This window comes from Eutrema salsugineum, unplaced genomic scaffold (genome assembly GCF_000478725.1).
Source record: "Eutrema salsugineum unplaced genomic scaffold, Eutsalg1_0 scaffold_8, whole genome shotgun sequence".
In the NCBI taxonomy this organism is placed as follows: domain Eukaryota; kingdom Viridiplantae; phylum Streptophyta; class Magnoliopsida; order Brassicales; family Brassicaceae; genus Eutrema; species Eutrema salsugineum.
In genome coordinates, this window is record NW_006256414.1 from 4,673,405 (window position 1) to 4,687,208 (window position 13,804).

At 39.1% G+C, this 13,804-nt stretch overlaps 1 protein-coding gene across 1 annotated transcript; it reads left to right on the forward strand.

Annotated features, from left to right (window-relative positions):
- The first annotated feature begins 7,347 nt into the window (after positions 1–7,347).
- LOC112087905 (MATH domain and coiled-coil domain-containing protein At2g42465-like) lies at positions 7,348–8,736 on the forward strand. Its single transcript, XM_024158086.1, has 3 exons — positions 7,348–7,648; positions 8,269–8,327; positions 8,434–8,736. The coding sequence occupies exons 1-3, from the start codon at positions 7,348–7,350 to the stop codon at positions 8,734–8,736; spliced, it is 663 nt and encodes a 220-aa protein (XP_024013854.1).
- Positions 8,737–13,804: the final 5,068 nt, after the last annotated feature.

Here is a 13,804-nt window from a genome sequence, read left to right on the forward strand (position 1 = left end):
AAGTTGATAGGATCATCTTCCAACTGGGTTTGATTTTCCTCTTGTTCCATAAGAAACACTATGTAATCATCCGGAATAGCGCTTCTTCTTTCTCTAGTGGATCGCCGCAAAGGCACTTGTTCTTGTTGCACCACTTCTTGAGGATCTTGAATTTGACCTTCATGTTCGATAACATCGTCATCTTCATTTGGAGGAAGTACTTCTGTATCAACTTGAGGTTCCAAATTTGCATTGTCAAAAGCAACTATATGAATTGGATTAGAAACTGGAACCGATTCTTCCTCAAAGATGATGTCCTTAACTTTATTTCCACCCCCAAAATCAATATCCTCAAAGAACGTGGCTGTTCCCGTCTCAAAAATAATTTTCTGTGTGGGATCATAAAACTTATAGCTCCTAGATCGCTCCGAATAACCAACAAAGTAACTGCTCACAGTTCTGGAGTCCAATTTCTTTTCATATGGCCTGTAAGGCCTTGCCTCAGCTGGACATCCCCAAATGTGCAAATGCTTCAGACTAGGTTTTCTACCAGTCCAAAGCTCATAAGGTGTCTTTGCAGTTGCTTTAGTTGGTACTCTATTAAGAATGTAAGCTGCAGTCTTTAGTGCCTCTCCTCAGAGTGATTCAGGCAAGGTGGAATGACAAATCATACTCCTTACCATGTCCTTAAGAGTGCGATTGCGTCTCTCAGATACACCATTCATACTGGGAGACCCAGGCATAGTGTACTGAGGAACAATTCCACACTCCTCTAGGTATCTAGCAAATGGTCCTGGACGTTGTTCACCTGAACCGTCATACCGACCGTAATATTCACCACCACGATCAGATCTGACAGACTTTATCCTTCGCTCAAGTTGGTTCTCAACTTCAGCCTTAAACTTCTTGAACACGTCTATAGACTCTGACTTTTCATGAATAAGAAATAAGTATGCATATCGAGAATAATCATCAATGAATGATATAAAGTATTGTTGACCGTTCCAAGAAGCCGTAGGGAATGGTCCACAAATGTCTGTATGTATCAACTCAAGGACTTCCGTAGCTCTATATGCACCTAATTTCTTCTGTTTAGTCTGTTTTCCTTTAATGCAATCCACACAGATGTCACAATTTGTGAAGTCAATAGAACTCAATATACCATCTGACACAAGTCGCTCAATTCTATTTCTAGAAATGTGACCTAAGCGTTTGTGCCATAGAGTTCCTGAACTTGCATTTTCAAACTTTAGTTTAGTACCCCTTGATTCAACACTTAAACTTTCATCATGAGAAGTTAAAGCGTCAAGTATATAAAGACCGTGATTTTTCATAAGTGTACCAGTTCCAATTAAAATTGAATTTAAAGACAAAGTAGCTTTTCCATGCTCAGTCAGACAAGAATAACCAGATATGTCTAAATAAGAACCGGAAACCAAATTCCGTCTAAAAGACGGTACAACAAAAGTGTCTTTCAAATCCAAAAATTGACCAGTACTGAAAAACAATCTAAAATGCCCAATTGCCTCCACATCCACCGCAAAACCATCAGCCACATGAATGCGTCTTTCAGCTTCAGTTGGTTCTCGGTAGCTCAGGCAACCCTGTAATGTAACACTGATGTTAGTAGTTGCACCTGAGTCTAACCACCAAGTGTTTCTGGGTACTTCAATTAAGTTCACCTCAGAACAGACCATAGCAAGGGACATACCTTTCTTACCACGCCAAGCATGATACTTTTGGCAGTCCTTCTTCATGTGTCCAGTTTTCTTACAAAAGAAGCAGGTATCTTCATCCTTAGTCTGCTTCTTTTGAGATGGACCCTTAGCAGCATCATTCTTAACAACCTCAATTTTCCTTCTTTTGCCCTGGCCCTTAGAGGTGTTAACCATATGAGCACTTTCAGACCTTTCTTGTTTCATCCTATCCTCCTCATTCACACAATAAGAAATAAGCTCATTAAGAGCCATTTCTCCTTACGTGTGTTGTAACTGGATTTCAACTGATTGAATTGAGGAGGAAGGGAGTTCAAGACAAAATGTATGAGCACTTCTTCCGGAAGCTCAATCTTGAGAGTCTTGAGTTTTGAAACAATGTTGGACATTTCCAAAATGTACTCCCTTATGTTTCCTTTGCTGTGATACCTCATGGTACTAAAGCGATACAGTAGCGAACTTATTTCTGCCTTATCGCTACTCGCAAAATGCAAGTCCATCTCAGCAAGGAACTGTTTGAGATCAGAGATCTCCTCATTACCTCTAAAGGTTTCTGGAATGGTGTCCAAAATGATCATTAAACCAATGCGATTAGAACGTTCCCACTTCTCATGAACTGCCTTATACTCAGCAGTGCTGGTATCTGTAGGAGAAACAGGTTGTTCCATCCTTAACGCAAGGTCAAGATCCATACACCCTAAAACAATCTTAACTTTACTTTTCCATTCCTTATAGTTGGAACCAGTAAGTGTTGGAATTGAACTTAAGTTTGCAGATACTGCAGTAAAATTCGCTGCAAAATTGAACAATCTTTATTAGTAATTTACTGCTAAACCGAATTAAATCAATAAATAAAAATAAACAATTGTACAACCCATCTCAAGATATCAAGTGCAACATTAATATCAAGTCTTTGGACAGTAATATTAACTGCTAGTGATACTCTTGTTGTAACACTCAAACACTGACAATAATGCATGATAAACAATAAACCTATCTTTGAATCGATTTATCATTCACATGTTTATTCCTAATAATTATCACGTGTTTATTATCACAGGTATGTATGTTATTCGGCCGAATACAAAACCTACCTTTGGGTCGATTTAAAATTCGCATGAATATATATACACACATAACATTTAATATTATCCATGGAAAAATATCCACAATAGAGGTTACTTTGGCAACATATTGCATCAATTAATCCACTTCAAATATTAAACTTGCACAATCAAAAAATATTTATTGATTAAAAAACTTAATTATATACTCGCGCGGACATATAACATAAAATCTGGGGGTTCTATATGCAAAATATTACAGCGGCAAAACAGTTGAAGACAAAAAAGGAAGGGATTCTCCATATTAGCGCAACCTGGGTTCGAATCCCTGGTGATGTGTTTTCATTTTAATTAAAACGAATTGGGCCTTAGTGGAATATAACCAAATTCGGGCTTTAATGAAACTTGGGCTTAAATGCAACTTCAATCAAAATTGGGCCCAGACCCAGTCCGATTTAACCATATGAAGTGCAGAATTTCATTAACAAACTTTTAAAGAATTACAAAAATACCCATGTCTTCAACCTTAGGATTTACAGCCGTCAAGACTGAAACCAGATCTGAAAATTTGCTAAAAAATTTCGAAAAAATTTCCAGAGTTTCGAAAAAAACTTTATGAGTATGAAACTTTTAAAAAATTTCAAAGACTAAATCTTATAATTGCTCCCAAAATTCCAAAAATATATTAAAATTTTCAGAAAAAATAAACCATATGAGCAATAATCTAGATCTGAAAAACAATTACATAAACACAGATCCCAGAATTCTAATCTAGGCATAAACTTTTGAGAAAAATCAGATTCAACAATTTAAAATTTTTCGCAAAAAATAAATCCGAATTTATTTCTTAAAATAACCTGATTATCAAACAGAAACTGAACATGATGGCTCTGATACCAATTGTAGGGGTTTCTAAATCCTTATAAACCACTATAGCATGTCAGTCTCTGATTAATAAGAACAGAAGCGGAAGCGTACCTTTTGGATCCATGATTTATGCTCTGAATTTGGCTATGGTTCTTCCACAACAAACCCTGAATGGCTGTAGATCTCTGTTGATGGGATGCAGAGAGTTTTCTATATTTCTCGTTAGGGTTGCTGCGGGGACCATAACCTCTCTATTTATATAGAGATAATTTCTAATTCGGCCCGTCATCAAATTAGAAATTACTGAGTGTATCCTCACATTAATTTTTCATAACACTTATGCCCCATTAGTCTTTTCTTTAATATCAAAGTGACCACATAAGTTTTGACTACTTTAAATAATGACCCTAACACATTGATTATACATGTGTGACCCCAAATAATTCTTACAATGTCTTGTATTAGAGTCTAGATTAGTGGCTAATGAAAATCAATAGTTGTTGAGGTCAGAGTATGTTGACTCTGTTCCTTGTTATATATCGATGCTTGAGTAAAAGAAAGATGTATGTTTTTGAGAAAGAAAATGAAATGAGAGAAACTTATGATTCAAGTTCTTTCTGCTTCCACTCACAAATATTTCTTTAAACACAAAACTCATCTAAGAACAAAGAAATGTCTACAGAAAGCAACTAGTCCAACATGATATCAGAGCTCATGATGATTCATGGAGACCTCTTGAAGAAAATGAAGATGGTGAGTCAAGAAGATTCGCCGAACAAGAAAGCCAAGGCTGAGAAAGCCAAGGCAAACAAACAAGAAAGCAACAAGAACAAGAATGAGAAAGTTGAAAACAGAATGAAGATGGTGAATCAGAAAGGTTCATCGATGGAGAAGGCCAAGGACAAAGAAATCAAGGCAACAGTACAAGAGATTAACAAGAACAAGAAAGAGGAAGAAAACCATGTATTTACAGCAAGAAAAGAAGGTGACGAAGCAGGAAAAGAAGATGTTTGGCTCATAGACAGCGGGTGCACAAATCACATGACTCCAAACAAGAAAGTATTTGTCCATCTCAACACAAACATAAGAGTTCTAATCAAAGTCGGAAATGGAGCTGTTCTAGTATCTGAAGGCAAATGAGACATTGAGGTCATGACCAAGAAAGGGAAAAGAATCATAAGAGATGTGTTTCTAGTTCCCAAACTTGGGAAGAATCTCTTGAGTGTTCCACAAATGATTACTAATGGGTACAAGGTCATCTTTGAAGATAGAAACTGAGAATATGAGTAATCCCTATGGTCAACAAAAGCTTTCATATCGAATGGAGCTCAAATGAAGAAACAGCCATGGTAGCAAAGGAGGATACGGCAGAGCTATGGCACAAGCGTCTTGGACATATTGGCTACACAAACCTGAACAATCTTCAGTCAAAAGAAATGGTTACAGGTCTACCTAAGTTCAAAGTCACTCAAGGAAGCTGTGAAAGCTGCATCATCGGTAAACAGACACGAGACTCATTTCCAAAAGAGTCAAAGTCAAGAGCAACTGAGAGATTGGAACTGATACACAGCGATCTTTGCGGTCCAATGCAGAACACCTCTTTCAGTGGCAGCAGGTACTTCTTCACATTCATAGATGACGCCACCAGAATGATATGAGTCTATTTTTTAAAGGCTAAGTCTGATGTCTTCAAAACATTCAAAAGATTCAAGAGTCTAGTTGAAAATCAATCTAACTGCAGAATCAAGAATCTAAGAACAGATCGAGGTACAGAGTATCGATCTGGTGAATTTACAAAAAATTTAGAAGAAAATGGTATTGAGAGACAGCTTACTGCGGCTTACTCTCCATAGCAAAATGGAGTCTCGGAAAGAAGGAATAGAAGTTTGGTGGAAATGGCTCGAGCCGTGATCAAAGCTAAAGATCTACCATTAACGTTTTGGGCAGAAGCTGTCTACAATGCAGTGTATGTTCAAAACAGGACTTCAACTCGAGCACTCAAGAACAAGACACCACTTGAAGCCTGGAATGGTACAAAAACGTCTCTGAGTCACATGAGAGTATTTGGTTGTATGTGCTATGTTCATATTCCAGATGAGAAGAGGAAGAAGTGGGATGACAAATCAAAGAGAGCTGTGTTTGTGGGATACAGTTCTCAGACAAAAGGATATAGAGTCTACATGCTAGAAGAAAACAGAGTAGAAATCTCTAGAGATGTTATCTTTAATGAAGATAGTAAGTGGGATTGGAACAAGAAGGAAGTAGTTAAAGACTACAAAGTAACCATTGAAACAAACACTGAAGAAGGAGATTCAAAGGCAAGCGATACAGAGATAATAAATGAAAATGCAGATGAAGGAGGATCACCCTAAAACGCTGAGCATATAAGTCCTGATGAATGCTTAAGTAGAGTAAACAAAAGAACTAGATCTCTGGCTGACGTTATGCTCACAGCTCCATATGCGGATATAGAGTATTCTGCTGTAATGGAAGGTTGCTATAGTGGTATAGAAGAACCGTCATTATTCGACGAAGCTTCCAAACACACAGAATGGAATGAGGCCATGAAGGAAGAAATACACATGATTGAGAAGAACGAGACTTGGGAACTTGTTCAAAGACCTACTGACAAAAATGTGGTTGGTGTAAAATGGATATACAGGCTGAAAACTGATGAAAATGGAAAGGTAGTCAGACACAAGGCTAGACTTGTCGCAATAGGATTCACTCAACAATATGGGGTCGATTACTTGGAAACGTTTTCTCCTGTCTCAAGGCATGAAACCATAAGATTACTACTTGTCGTTGCAGCTCAAAGAAGATGGAAACTGTTTCAACTTGATGTCAAGTCTGCCTTCCTAAATGGAAGACTAGAGGAAGTAATCTACGCTGGGCAACCTCCCGGTTTTGAACAAAGAGGAAAGGAAGATCATGTTCTGTTACTACACAAGGCGCTTTATGGATTAAAACAGGCTCCAAGGGCTTGCTATAGCAGAATCGATGAATTCTTTCAAAAGGAGAACTTCAAAAGGAGTGACAATGATCATGCATTGTATACAAAAGAAACTCAAGGAAAGCTTCTAGTCGTGTGCATCTATGTTGATGACCTTATCGTCACCGAAGATGATGAAAACTTGGTGGAAGAATTCAAAGTCGCAATGAAAGAAGAGTTTGAGATGTCTGACTTAGGGTTGTTGAGCTATTTTCTTGGTATGGAGATTATACAGAATCAAGAGGGAATATTTCTGTCTCAAGAGTGCTATGCGAAGAAGCTACTGAAGAAGTTTAATATGGAGGATTGCAAAATCATGTCCACTCCCTTGTTGCCTCAAAAGAAAAATGCAGAGAAAGGAGAAGACGAGTTTGTGGATAGTGGTGTCTACAGAAGTCTGGTTGGAGGACTATTGTATCTGACAGCTACCAGACCAGACTTAATGTTCTCTGCTTCATATTTGTCCAGGTATCTAAAAGAACCCAAATCTTCTCATCTTAAAGATGCTAAAAGAGTTTTTAGATACATCAGAGGTACAACTGATATGGGATTGATGTCTACTGCGGTGAAAGAACCAAAACTCATTGGATATTCAGATAGTGATTGGGGAGGATGCAGAGAAGACTTGAAATCAACCACTGGATATTGTTATAGCATCGGTTGAGCAGTGTTCACATGGCAAACCAGCAAGCGAGACACAGTAGCTCAATCTACAGCAGAGGCTGAATACATGGCTTTGTGTGCAGCAGCAAATCAAGCAACCTGGTTAAAAAGACTTCTCATGGACTTAGGGATCACTACTCAAGTTGGAGTACCAATCTATAGTGACAGTCAGTCGGCTATTGCCATTGGAAGAAATCCCGTTCAACATAGGAGAACCAAACACATACAAATAAAGTATCATGTTGTTAGAGATTATGAGAAGAGTGGTGAGATTCAACTGATGTATCGCAAAGGGGAAGATCAAGTGGCTGATGTTTTCACTAAGGCATTGGGAGGACAAAGCTTCGACAAGCTTCACAATAAGCTTGGTTTGATTCACAAAATGACAAGTGGGAGTGTTGTGTAATGTCATTTTGTTTCTCAAACCAAACTAGAAGAAACTTGGTTAGTGGGAGTTGGTGAAAAGCAAGCGGCAATAAGAGAGAGAGAGAGATGTCTTGTACTAGAGTCTAGATTAGTGGTTAATGAAAAGCAATAGTTGTTGAGGCCAGAGTATGTTGACTCTGTTCCTTGTTATATATCGATGCTTGAGTAAAAGAAGGATGTATGTTTTTGAGGAAGAAAATGAAATGAGAGAAAGTTATGATTCAAGTTCTTTCTGCTTTCACTCACAAATATTTCCTTAAACACAAAACTCATCTAAGAACAAAGAAATGTCTACAGAAAGCAACTAGTCCAACAGTAATTAACTGATCTTCCATGTTGGCGATAATTTGATCGATGAAGAGTTATCTTCTGTAATTTAAAAAAAAAAAATATTTCTTTTTCTAACAGGAATAAGCAGCTTGTTGACTTGTTCCACGATCAGGACTCATGTCACGGTATGGAAAATGGCATGTCTCGTAAAAAGCTTCAAGAAAAAAGGTTTCTCGAGCATAACAAACTGATAGTTTAGGCCAAAATACAACATGTTAAATTATTGATGAAGGAGTTGTAACTGGGTCTGAGATTTTAGATGTCCAAGGTTTCCAAGATCTTCATTCACAGGTATGATTATTTATAAGGATGCTATATTCTTGTTGTTTTTATCCTCCTCACTTTTTTGTTCCTTTTTTCTGGTTAATATATTTACATTTTTCTCTCGTGTTAACAGGAGCATTTAGTGAATTGTATCTTTGCGGAATACCTGGACAGTGCTGTGAACTTCAAACCAAAGAACCGATTGGTGAGGAAAACATATATGAATATGCTCATCTGTCTCGTTGAGACGCTGAACAAGCCTCCACATAGCTTATCTGCAACTGCGCTAAGCATCGCTCGGGACGAGTTGATTGATCTTACAAATGCAGGCTTCAAGCTAGACGGATTGAAGGAAAATCTTGATGAGGTTTCCTTGGCGAGGAAGAAAGAAAATGCGGATTGTTTTCGATTCAAACATCAAGGATCTCACAATTGAACTAAATAAGGAGAAGGTCACATCTTGAGCCACCGTCAGAAGTTCACCCCTGATTGAAGGCCTTCTCACCGTCTGATCCAGCTCAAATTTGGAGATTTTAAATATGGAAGTATCAGCTTTCCAGCACACTTTACATCTTGATAATCCAACGGTTCAATCAAAAGATACGCGAAGAGCAAGATGTCCCGTAAACCAGCCGGCAAGCATTTCCACCCGCGGCCAACAAGCAATTTCCCACGGTCAGAAGCACCGCGACCGCGGCCAGCCATCCATTTCCCGCGGTCACAGCCATCCCGACCGCGGCCAGCCAACTCCGAGCCCGAAGGCCCATTTCTGAAGCCCACAATGATTCCCTCATTTGGAGAAACCCTAAGTGACGCCCAGAGATGTCTTGAGTACTATAAATACATGTTTTAGGAACCCTAATCGATCATCATCTATCATTACCACATATTTTTCTTATTGTTTTTACTTTAGCTTTTAGGGAGAGAGAGATTTGTCTCTTGAACCCTTGTTCTTTCTTTTTCAATTTCGGTTTCTATTCTACTTATTAATTGATTTCGTTCATCATGTCTGAGTAGTTTTATTGTTGGGATTAAGGGATTTTCGATGGGGATTTATATGTACGATGAGGATTCCATGAGCTTTTGAGCCGAATCTTAGAACTTTTTCTTCTGAATTCATTTTTACTGCATGAGAGTAGCGTCATGAACTACAATCTGATCCAGATGCTTGGTGATACAAAAGTGTTCATCCGGTATCAGAACTAGTTTGGGAGAGCAAAACAAACATAGGAGTGGAAACCTACCTATGGGCGATTTGTGAATGCTGACGAGTCTTAAACATAATGCATCTCTTCTTTTCCAGGGCCAGAGTGGAAACCTACTGGTCAGGGTTGAGAGAGATAGTTGTTTATGATCACGACAGTGGCGCATACATACGTCCGTGACTCCAGTTCGAAAAGTTTAAGCTAAGATCTTATCAATTTTACTCTCTAGCAATGTTTTGAATCGTTCGTACCCCTGAGAAAACTTCCCTGAAGCCCAACGCCTTCTTTCCTATAGATTCACACCGTTTTATTTCAAGTTTTAGTTCAATATTCTCATTCCTTTTTAGTTAATTTTCATTTAAGCAATTAGAATATCCATTTTTTTCGTTTTAATTCATTTTCGTTAAGTTTAGTTATTAGGCCATTTAATTCCCGTAGTTTCTTCTTAGATTTTGTTTTTACATTTTAAACACACCACCAAAACCCCCACAAAACTGTTTGGTTCTAGACTTCCTTACTTTATATTTCTTTCGAAGGCTTTTGCAGGAAAAGATCCTCCTTCCCTGTGGATTCGGATTCGATCCCTAAGTACTACAATCGATCAGCTGAGCACTTGCGGCTATTGATTTCATTTTGGTTTAAACTTGACACCCTCGACACACACGACAGCACACATCAAGTTTTTGGCGCCGTTGCCGGGGAAGGCATGCGTTTTCTTTTCCGCAAAACCCCAAGAAAGGTTGGTAAATCGACTCTAGAACCCCCTTTTCTGCATATTTCCATTTTTCGGTTATTTTGTTTCCATTTCAGAAGATATGGATCCTATAAATCGAAATATACACTATGAGGAAGGTTTCTATAACACTCCTCAAACCACCAGACGCAGAGAGAAGCAGTACTTACACGATCTCTACGAAGAAATTCGAACCGAAGACTACAGAACGTTCAAGAACGAGCCCTACGTACCTCCAATGGCTAACCCTAGACATCCTGCTCGTCGTCTACCTCACCAAGATGAAAACGTCCAACTCATTCACCGATGCAGTCAACTAGAGATAGTGGTCATGCACTTAATCGACGCTCAAGCAACATCGAGAGCCGCCCTTCGCGAGAAAATTGACAACATGTCAACTCACTCTAACAAAAAGTTTGAAGATCTTTCTGCTCAAGTTAAAACCATCAAGACTCAAGCAAACAAGGATGCTGAGACTATCAAGGAGAGGATAGAATCAGTCGAAGGACGAGTTGGAGAAAACGAAGTTCGCATTCGCAAAGCCAGTGGGAACATCCGCACCTTAGAGGTCAAGCTTGATGAAGCAGAAGAAACTATTAACGACCATAACAACCAAACCTACTCCTACGTGGAAGAGATTTGGGATGGAGTACACAAGGTTCAAGACAAAGCAGAGGAAATCGACTCAACCGTGGACAAAGTAGTCTATGCTCTTGATGAAGTCGAAGAGAAGGTCGAAAAGCTTATGAAAAGACGTGAAGCAAATGGTTCGACACTTCCAATCAAAGATCTTGACCTAAAAGAAGAAGAAACAGAGTTAGAAGACCCAGAAATCAGTTTAGATGGCAAAGGAGGATACGAAACCAAGGAAACAACTCGGAGTCTCTCTCCCGCGGTCGGAACTCTCGCCACTGCGGCCAACAACCCTCCAGCCGCGGTCGTGAGCCTCCTGACCGCGGCAAAACACTCCCCACCCGCGGTCGTGCAGCCTCCACCCGCGTCAATTGCTCCGTCAGATACGTTTCAGCCCCTTTCTATTCTTACAGGTCAGTGCTCATTTTATACATCTGCTGGGATGGTCAAAACCCCTCTTCATGACCAAACGGTGTATGCTATCAGCTCCAAAACATCTCAAGAAGAAAATGAGGTATTTCCTTGCAACATAGTTTTAGCATATGAGGATGAATATGAAGGGCAATACCTCGAAGATGAAGACTATCGTCTGTTCATAGAAGGAGGCAATCCAGACAAAATGGTGGAATTAGGAGCACCAATCTCCAGAGAAAACGTTCTGCAACAGAATAGTTTGAAGAAGAACTTTGGAGTGACGAAGAACCTGCTAGGCAAAGCAAGGAGATGTCGAAAAAGACTTGTCTCAGTACAAGGTCTTCTTCATTGGAATAAGCCACGTCCAACACCAAAAGTCGAGCTAAACGACTTAAAACAAAAGCGCTTAATGGGAGGCAACCCATTTAGGTATTGTTTTCTTTAGGATTTTTCTTTCTTTTTCTATTGATCTTTTTATTTTTCTTAGTTTCAGGTGTTTCTTATAAAACAAAAAAGCCAAAAAAATCAAAAACCCGAAAAACCAAAAAGAAGGATGGTCTCTGACTGCTCGGCCCAGCAGGAACCAAGAAGAAGCAGGAAGAGGCCACGAAATAAGCCCCCGCGATCGCAGACGTTCTGACCGCGGGAAACGCCTCTTCGACCGCGGTCGCGTGTTTCTGACCGCGGCCAAGCACCTGTTTACCGCAGTCGCGTGACTCCTGACTGCGGCAAATGGTCGTTGAGATCAAACCCGACCCCAAACCACCCACTTCACCTCATTTCACCTCACCAATCCCCACTCCACCTCATTCATCACCCTCCACCACCTTCATCACCACCAATCACCTTCCCAAACCTCTTCGAATGAATCTGGTTCATCTCCACCAGCATCCCGGATCCAGGTAAGTCCTCTTTGGCCTTACCAATTCGATTATCTGCATTTTTCTCATCCAATCTCGACTTGTTTCACACTGAGGACAGTGTAATTTAAGTCTGGGGGAGGATTTCATCCCTTTCTAACCACTTTTCTTTCATGAGTCTTGCATTATCTACACTTTTTGCATTTTCCTTAAAGTTTTTCAAAATCGGTTTTCAAAACAAAATACGTTTTAAAGGGAATGTTGAACATGAATCAATGATAGTTGACTGTGTGCTTTAGACTGTTCCTAGTGACATGCTCATTCATGATTTAGGACTAGACTAGGCGGTAGCTAAGCACATTTGAAACGAAGTACCCTAGAGGAATTTGAATGATTTCGATTTAGATGAAGGGATACACTAGCTCTGTTTTATTTGGACTTAATTTGGACTTAATTTTCTCATTAAAGCTTTAGACCAGGGAAACGAATCATACATTCAGGACTCCTTTATCATTTTACCACTCTCTGTTGATCCTGAATGGCTAGTTCATCTTTAGCTAGTTCCCCACCTTAACCAGTCCTCTTTCAAACCACATGCACTCTTGTTTTCTATTGTCTTATATGCAGATAAGTGCAAAAACGTTGGAGAGAAAGAGGAACGACGCAGTTTTCAGTCACCAAGGACAGAGACCTGCGATTTGCCGGAAGAGTTCCCAGAAGGATCCAACACAAGAGAAAGCTCAGTTTGCCTTAGAAAAATCTCAAATTATAGTACAATCTCGTCCTCTAGTCTCTCTCTCTTTAAAAGGCATTTCCTATAAATAAAAAAAAAATCCGAAAATAAGAAAAGAAAGGAAATAAAAGCCTTAGAGAGTCTAGAGAGGTCGAATTTTAAGTCCCAAGACAACTGGAGTTTGATTTTATGGAGTTTTGGAGATCATTTTCTGATTCCCGGAAAGAATCTAAGTCTGGGGGAATAGCTGTTTACAACAAAGGAGGAATGATTATGCAACAACATTTGGCAAGAAGAAGTGACTGAAAATTGCGGTCATCAACAGGTCCTTATCTCTCTTGCGGTTTTGCATATTATCTTACATCCTCTAGATCTTCAGGTAACCCGAAACACTTTAACTCCACCACTTAACAGCCCTTTAATGCTAAACGCCGTCTACCCTGGATGATGTCTTTAATGAGAACTCACTATTGAAATTAATGAATGTAGAGAGCTAGTTGACTGGAATCAAAATTTAGATTGTTTAAGTTTTGCATGACGGAAAAAGTGGACTAGTATCTCTTGTGCATTTATGAGAATTTTCTAGACTAAGTTGTGGATTAATGCACTATCTTTGGTCCTAGTTTAGGAGTTCATGTCTATGAGATTTGTGCATTCCCTATTTTTTATTTCACTTAACCAGTTTAGGCTTTTGCTTTGTTTGAGGACAAACAAAGGTATAAGTCTGGGGGAGTTGATAACACCGTAATTTGACCACTTTTATGGATCGTTTTGAAATACCTTTTCTATGTTTTTAATTGCTTTTAAGTACTTTTATTAAGTTTTTCTAGTATTTGTAGTTCCAAGACTCTTTTCAGGTAACTTAGGGAAAAGCTTAACAAAATGGATAGAAAACCAGATTTCAGCTCAGAGTCAAACCGTCAGAA